The sequence below is a fragment of the Pinus tabuliformis genome, chromosome 6, assembly GCF_031772625.1.
Source record: "Pinus tabuliformis cultivar Carrire ecotype Pingquan chromosome 6, CPIR1, whole genome shotgun sequence".
Taxonomy (NCBI): domain Eukaryota; kingdom Viridiplantae; phylum Streptophyta; class Pinopsida; order Pinales; family Pinaceae; genus Pinus; species Pinus tabuliformis.
Genome location: NC_142292.1, coordinates 584,274,827 through 584,283,630, shown reverse-complemented (window position 1 = coordinate 584,283,630; position 8,804 = coordinate 584,274,827). Strand labels below are relative to the sequence as shown.

The 8,804-nt window shown below is 39.8% G+C and overlaps 1 protein-coding gene across 1 annotated transcript; it reads left to right on the top strand.

Moving 5' to 3' along the window:
• Positions 1–6,500: 6,500 nt before the first annotated feature.
• On the top strand, positions 6,501–6,899 carry LOC149259894 (uncharacterized). Its single transcript, XM_089455600.1, has one exon. The coding sequence runs from the start codon at positions 6,501–6,503 to the stop codon at positions 6,897–6,899; it is 399 nt and encodes a 132-aa protein (XP_089311726.1).
• Positions 6,900–8,804: the final 1,905 nt, after the last annotated feature.

Here is an 8,804-nt window from a genome sequence, read left to right as displayed (position 1 = left end):
TAGACTAATTATTCAAACTAATAATTATTTGATATTCATAATTTATAATTAAATAGTATAATATGATTGATAGTATATGACACAACTATAGGGTCTGACTGTGAGTGGCATTGTGACAATATATGTACACTTCTCATTGTATTAGACAATAATCTCTCAGAGTACGATATCCATCCAACGAAATGTACTCCTAGAGGCCATTGTGGGATTGAAATTTTTTCTTTTAGTGGACAAGTGGTTATATATTTTCTTAGGCCTTAGTGTTCTTCTTCCCTAAGGTTTTGACACTACTCATAGCTAACACCTTCATTCAACCAAGTGAGGTACTCATCTTGGAAAGTTGAATCATTTTGTCTCCATAATCCAATATGATGTTGGATCAATCTCATGATCCTAAAAGCATAGGTCATAATAGCGAGGAACTTTTACGGTGGGCAAAATAATATCCAAATTTAAGGAACATGACTCTTTTAGAACAAGTAATAAGGATAATTTTTACACTGGTCTTTTTTTCCATTTGTTTTCACAAGTTATATATTGCCTGATATTTTTTACATGTAACTTAGTTGGTATGATTGTGCCTAAGGTTTTGTTGAAGGTTGAATACCAAGTTCCTAAGGTGTTATTTTCTATGGTGATGTTTTATTTTCTTTGTTTATATAGGTCATCTAGCTGCCTAGTTTCCACTATTGAATGTTGAGGCATATGTCGTATAAATATTTTATAGTCTACATTATTTTATATTCAAGTATTGATCATCTTTCATGTCTTATATTCTGCATTGTATCTTCTTTCATTTTCAGGAGAGGAACTTAATATCGATGTGAGAAGCAGCAATTGAAGAAAGAGGATAATAATAACACTGGAGCAACAAATTAAAAATGAGAGAGTGAAGAGAATCTGTCTAGTGATAAACTTAGAGGCGGCAATATATTCCATACGACACACACATAGAGACTGATGGTCAAGCCTTTAAAGTTGGTGAATTCACTTGCAATGCTTTGGCAACACAGTGATAATGTTTTGAAATGATGAAACAATATTTCATGTGTAAATTGTAGTCCAACTGATATTAAGTTGGAAACTAACATTGTAATACTTGATATTTTATATAATAAAATTTATATGGTTGAGGATAAGTTAAAGGGATAACATATCATATTCTTGGAATTTTTTCGCTGCACCTCCAAGATTTTGCGTTACCATTGTTGTGCGTGCAACTAGGGCTGCAGCCTCCTCGGCCGATCCTGCTCACGGTCTGGGCATCACGCCCCTCAGCACCGTTTCTGAACGTGCTCTAATCCGATCCTGCTAGTGATTCCCTCTTTAGCTGTGAGATGCAGCGTCTCCTTGCTGCTTGTCAAAGCACAGCTAGGGCTAGTAGCAGTCTTTGATCAGATCTTATTGCTACGCGGGCCTCAAGATCATGGAGACCCAGGGATTGCCTCTTTCTCCTTCACCGCCTCCTCCCCCTACTACGCAAGCTGCCTTCAACTCTCTTCTAGCTTCTTTGCCTAAGAAGAAGTCAGAAGCCGCCAAGTTTGTCAAAAAGCTTGAGGATGTACTAGAGGTCACCCTTCCTCCTGAGGGCTCGATCCAGGTCGCCTTATCCCTGGTAGATCGAGCCCTGGTGGGTCAGTTCACGAGCCTTTGGCCCTCTCCAAAATCGACGGAGATCTGGGTTGTTAAGAACTGGATCCCGCTGATCAAGAATAGCGTAACTTCATACTTCCTGGGAAAAGGCTACTTTCTATTCAATTTCAACACAAAGGAGGATAAAGACTTGATTTTCAGGAATGGTCCCTATTTCATGGGACCTCAGGGCCTCTACCTCAAAAAATGGACCCCAGAATTTGATCCTGCCGTGGATGTTCCGACGCCAATCCCTGTCTGGGCTCGGCTCTCGAACCTCCCAATGCCCTGTTGGAACTAGGATTCCCTCAAGCACATTGGCAATGCCCTAGGAAAATTCATCAATAGGGAAAACAACAAGGATCACTATGACTGCGCTCAGATATGTGTTGAGGTCGACTTAGAGGTGGGAATTCTGGAGGCCATTAAAATAAATGGTGACAGCTAGACGCATGTGCAAAAGTTGGATTATGAATGCCACATCTACAACCACTTTTCTAGAGGGTGCCCGAACAAAGGAGAAGCAGAGAAAGGGAAGGAGGATGTTTGGAATCAAGTTAAGAGGACAAAGACATCTCACAAGAAAACTGGGGCCCCAAACGGCCAAGGCCCTCAGCCGGCCTCTGCCCAAAATGGACCTCCACAGAAAAGCCAAGAAAACAGGTACGAGATCTTAAGCTCTGTAGAAGAGGTTCCAGAGGAAGAGGAAATGCAAGATAAAACCCAAGATAAAGGGACCTCATTAGGATCAAGGCTAGGAGAAAGTGTTACTGAAAGACATAAGGAAAAACAAGGAAAATCCAATGAGGAGGAACAAGTCTCGGAGGAATCAGAGGAGGAAGGGGAAATAGGAGATTCACAAACATCGATCAGAAGATTGTCATGGGGCCACAAATCGGCTAGAGAAAAGAGAGGACAGGAAACCTACAAAGACAAGCTTCAGGGTAGTCAGCCCACTCTGGAGAAACTCCTTGCTAAAAATCCGAAGGTGACAAGAAATCAGGCACAGGGTTCCAAGGGGGGCCATCAGCATAAAAATAAATGATGAAGATAGTCTCCTAGAATTGTACAGGAATGGGGAGTAGAGTGAAAGAAGAAGTAATGAGAAGTCTTATAAGAATTGAAGCCCCATACATTCTTCTAATTTAGGAGACAAAAATGGAGGACACCGAGTTTCTCCAAATCAGTAAAAAAATTTGGAAGGAAGGTAGAGGTCAAGTTGTCTCATCATGGGGAGCCTCTGGGGGGTTGGGCTCTTTCTGGAATAAATCCAAGTATTTTTTGGTCATAGAGATCCACAATACCCATTGGTTGTTTCTGAAGCTATAGCACGTGGACTCGAGGGAGGCATTTTGTCTCTTCAATTTCTATGTCCCAGTAAACACAGGGGAGAAAAGGGCCTGTTGGGACTCCATCAGGCAACTATCAAAATTAGAGAATTTGGAAAACATCATAGTTGCTGGAGATCTAAATCTCACCTTGCATGCAGAGGAAAAGCGAGGAGGTAGTATCATAAGGGATCCAGCAAGGGAGTGGGTGGAGGATCTCATGTAGGATTGGGATCTGCTCGACATCTCTCCTTCCAATGGTAAGTACACCTGGTCTAACAAAAGAATAGGACCTGACCACATTGCTGTAAGACTTGATAGATTTCTGGTGCAAAGTTCCTTTCTTTTGCTTGGTCTCGAGTCCAGAATGCACATCCTCCCTTGCAGGGTTTCAGATCACAAGCCTATTAATCTTGAGATACGGGATCATAATGATCTTGGCCCTATTCCTTTCAGATTCAGTCCACCTTGGGTCAATAATCCTGAGTTTCTGAACTCGGTTCAAGATTGTTGGAAAATGCCAGTGAAGGGCTCCCCCTTCTACATCTGGGAGGAAAAGCTTAGAAGACTAAAAGTTGTCCTAAAATCATGGGCCAAATCCCTCCCCAACCCTGCAATAGAGAGAAAATTGGCCCAAGACAGACTCAATCAACATCAGGCTCAAAATAAAGATGAAGAAATCACTAGAGATGTATTAAATAAGGAGGCCGATCTTCAACAAAATTTCCATAAAGCTTGCTTGTCGGAGGAAGAATATTGGAGATAAAAGTCTCGGAGTCTATGGCTTAAAGCGGGAGACAAAAATTCCGCTTTCTTCCACAAACAAGCCCAAGCTAGAAAGAGCTTCAACTCTATTGCAGAAATTAAGGAAGGGAACTCTATCCACAAGGGTTTCGGGAGCATCAAGAAAGCAGCTTTCACTCACTTTAAAAAACTTTACAGTGAAGGAGTGATAGACCCAAACTCCAAATTCTTGGGGGCAGTCCCTACTAAGATCTCCCCCACAATGAATCAACATCTTGAAGCAAAGATCACTATAAAAGAAATAAAGGATGCTCTCTTTGACATGGAGTCTGACAAAGCCCCAGGCTCGAATGGCTTCACTGCGAGATTCCTTTAATCCTGTTGGAAGATTGTGGAAAAATACCTCTACAAAATGATCTTGAAAACTCAAAATTGCCAAAAAATAGGGGGCAGCACCAATTCTGCCTTCCTTGCCCTCATCCCCAAGGAAAAGGGTGCTAAGGCTTTCAATAGGTTCTATCCCATCTGTCTTTGTTACATTGGATATAAATTAATCACAAAGGTGATCGCCAATAGGCTAAAAGGTATCCTCCCAGCCATCATTCCAGAGAATCAAGGCGAGTTTGTTCAAGGGATACAGATTGTGGACAACTTCATCCTAGTTCAAGAGCCGATTCATTCAAGCCTACAACGCAAAGAGAAAGGTATGGTAATCAAACTAGACTTGGCAAATGCTTTTGATCGAGTTAGACTTAGTTTTCTTTGGGAATTCACGTAAAAATTTGGCTTTAGAATGAATTTTATCAATTGGATTCGAGCTTGTATTGCCGATCCTTGGATCACTCACTTGGTGAACAGGAGAGCAGCAGACTTTTTCAAAGCATCAAGAGGACTTAGGCAGGATTGTCCCCTTTCCCCGCTTCTTTTTGTCCTCCATGTTTCTGTCTCGAGCTTCTATTTAGATTAGAAGTTGGTTGATCAAGAGATCCTGGGGCTCAAGATTGCCAGAGGGGTTAAAAATTTAAACCATGCTTTGTTTGCCAATGATACTCTCCTGCTAGGGGCTGCCTTTTCCCAATCCGCCTTAAGGTTCAAGGAAGTACTGGATGAATATTGTGAAGCTACATGTAGTATTTTAAACAAAGGGAAATGCAATGTTTTCTGTTGGAATATCTCTGCCAGCACCCTCACCACCATCTCTAGAACTTTAGGCTTCTCTACATCCCTCAATTGGACTTCCTTTATCTATCTGGGCCTTCCTATCTTCCGCAAACTTGCCTACAACAAAGACTAGTTCCCTTTGCTAGACAAATTCAAGGCAAAAATTCAAGCTTGGGGATTCACTTGGCTAAATCTCGCTAGCAAAACAATTCTCATCAAATATGTACTCAGTAGTCTACCCATCTTCCAATTCTCTGTTATCCTAGCTCCAATTGGCATCATCAGGAAAATGGAAGCCTTCATTCGCAAATTCTTTTGGAAAGGTGGCAATCATAATGAAAGAAGAATCCCATTGGTAAGTTGGGATAAAATTTGTAAGCCCTTGAATGAAGGAGGTCTGAACTTTAAGGATCTCAGTCTTCAAAACACAGCCATGGGAGCCAAAATTTTTTGGAAAATCATTGGTCCTCATCCAAGCTGGGCGCAAAGAGCATTATGGAAGAAGTATTTTACTGGGGCACGGAAAAGATGCTTGGACAATTCCCTGCCCACCACCAGATCGCAATTGTTAAAACTCTGTCACAAAGCAATTCCTCTAATTAAAAACAACATGTTTTGGATACTCGGCAATTGAAAAGAAATCAGTCTTTGGGATGACGATATCATGATGTACCCTCCCCTGTCGAGTAACGGCTCCCTTCAAGAGTTGCGTTTGTGGTTGGATGGTGTTGGGCTCTTTACACTTTGGGACGTCTCGACATGGACAAGAAACACTGGGCTGCGTTGAAACCTGCCGCCCATGCCAGCTGAGTTGACCAATGATCGGGACACTTTGTTCACGCTGTTGAATGGGAAGGCACCTCTGCATGCAGGGAAGAAGGATGTCCGTGGCTGGGGAGCTAAGCCTGGAACATATATAGTAGTGCAGGGGTTTAAATCATTGCAGGAGCATCCACATGTTCCACTAGATCCTGCTATGTGGAAGGGTCTATGGAGTTACAAGACCCTGCCAAAGGTGGAATTTTTCTATTGGCTGTTATTCCACAAAGGAATTATTACTAAGGACAAGTTAAAGAAGAAAGGATTCCATGGACCCTCACTATGCCAATTGTGTTGTGACAGCGAAAAGAATGCCCACCATTTAATGTTGGAATGAAAATACTCAGTAGAAATCTGGTAGAATCTCTTGAGCCACTAGAAAAAAGTGTTCATCTTGCCAATTTCTATCTCTGATTTATTTGCAACCTAGCGAAATTTTTATCCAGAAACACTTCCAAAAAATGAAAGCTTTAAGGCTGCTTGGCTCTCCTTGCCAAAATTTATCTACTGGCAAATTTGGCTTGAGAGAAATAGAAGAGTTTCTGAGATGAAGAGAAAAATCCGAAATTCATCATAATCAAGATAAAAAGTCAATGGAAAGAAAGTTTGGATGAGAATTTTTCAGATCCAAACCTAAGTCAGCAGGACTTAGATTGGGGCGCTTCGTTGGATCTCCATTTCTCTCAAGAAATAAGACATCACAAGGAAAAAAAAGAATGGAAATTCAGAGGGAATGAAAATGAACTATCATAATGGCTCACCAAGTTATCCAGTCATACCTTGTTCTTTGATGCAGCAGCGAAAGGAAACCTCGGTATGGCAAGGGAAGGAGGAGTTATAAAGAACAAGGAAGGCAGAATTGTGACTAACTTTGCTTGGGGAATAGGGTACTCCACAAGTATCCAAGCTGAAGCCTTGGCACTTCTTCAAGGTCTCAAGCAAGGCAAGGCCCTTGGTTTAACAAAGGTAAATGTTATCGGAGATTCTCAGTCCATTATTAAAGTCATAGTGGAGATTTCTCCTCCTGCTGATCTTAGTTTTGCTAGAGTGGTGTCAAGAATCAGACTTTTGGTGAAATTTCTTCAGTTTGTTAATTTCATTCATGTATTGAGGGAGAACAATAAGGATGCTGACTCGAAAGCCAACAGAGCGGTGCCTCTTACAGCTGGCTCTCTCTTGAGAGATGGGGTCGAGGAGTGGGACTCCATTCCATAATCTTGATCTCATGTTTTACTGCATTATACTAAATCAGTTTGTTTGTGTCCATAAGATAGGGAAAATAACAGAAATAGATTCTATAGTTCCGAGTAAGAAACATTGGCACCCAAATCTTGAGGTCTTTGATCATCTGGTGGAAGAAAGTTCATGGGCTTGGCCTAAATTATTGTAACTGATGAAAGGCATTTTAGCCACAGTTCTAATATAAACCCATACCTATTCTTGTTAAAAAAAAAAAGAAAAAAAATAAAAATTATATGGTTGAAATTATTTTTATTTGCACCTGATATTATTTACTCTTGTAATTAACATATGTAACTCTGCATTATCATACTAAATAAACATGCACATTCTATGGAATTTTTTTAAAATTTAGTTGCAAAAACATACTAATTAATTTATGTTGATTAATAATGAACACATAAAATCAATATAAAACTACTAAATTTGTAGTTTGTATTAATTAATGATGAACACAAATAAAATGAATATATGACTAAATCAGTCATTTATAATGATTATGAATGAAATGAATAGAAACTACTAAATCAGTTGTTTATATAATGAATATAAAAATACCAAAAAAAGATAAATGACTACTGCAAATGATAATTTTTTTATTAAATTGTGACTAAATTTGCATATATACGACTATTAGTAGCTAGTTTATAGTATCTTATAACACGACTAAAATTTAGTCATATTTCTTGTAGAAATTTTGAATAATTTAACACATATTCAATGGAGATTATCCTGATCATGTACTATTGCGGAATACATACACAATACATAAGCTCCTCTACGTTGATCATCAATATAGCAGAATCAATAACAATAAAACATCAAGAGCATTCATATATTAACACAGTATGTAACCCGGGGAAAGCATCTCGCTAAAAACCCCACACTATCTGTATATTAATGATTGAGACCATGTAACATTACAAAGTACAATGCTTATCACAAGCAATCCAGTACCAGCTCCACATGTTACACACAATACAACTAAGATCTGATCTCCAAATCTATTCCACTGCTTCCCTGCCTCCACTGCTCAATACCTGCTCAAGAATGAATGAGAATGGTCTACCAAACTCGTATTTTACTTCCAAAGAATCACTCACAATGTGTAAGACGTGAGCAGAAGCTACAAACTGGGAAAATACATGAGCAAACTCATTGGCATACTCAATCCCTTGATTGTGCAAGATCTGATGCACAACTATAGTCACAACTGATAGCAATCTGATTCTCTAACACCTGTCCCTGCTGAACTGAACATGCACTGACATGCAACTGAGTTAACTGATGTATTCTATAGTTGTATTATGAGTTAATAATTAGTTTAACAACTCATCATTAGTCTATTTGCAGTTAGACTAACTACAACTAGTTTAACCAAGTCAAACTGAACACAACTCCATCAACTCCACAATCAACTCCACCAAACACAATTGATTGAGTTCTAACTGAAGTCATCCATGCAACAACACAACTGACTCATAAGAAAAGCGTACTTCCTTCTGACAGCTACATGGGCCACCTCTGTAGCTCAAACTGAAGTGCTCCAAGAGAATAAGATCAAGTTTATAGTCCAAATATTATTATGAGACAATAATATTTGACTTTTCTATTTTTGACAGCCAGTCTAAAAATAGACTTTGATCACCCACACTGTGGTCACTCACACTGTGGTCACCCACATTCTGGTCACCCACATTGTGATCACTCACATTGTGATCACCCACACTGTGATCATCCACACTGTGATCATCCACACTGTGATAAAAAATAGAACTTGCGCCATAATTTGCCTGCAGGCCCACTTAGTGAAGGCGACTCTTTTCACTAAGCTCCATCATCTTGTTGCAATCTCAACACTCCCTCTCAACAAGATACGGA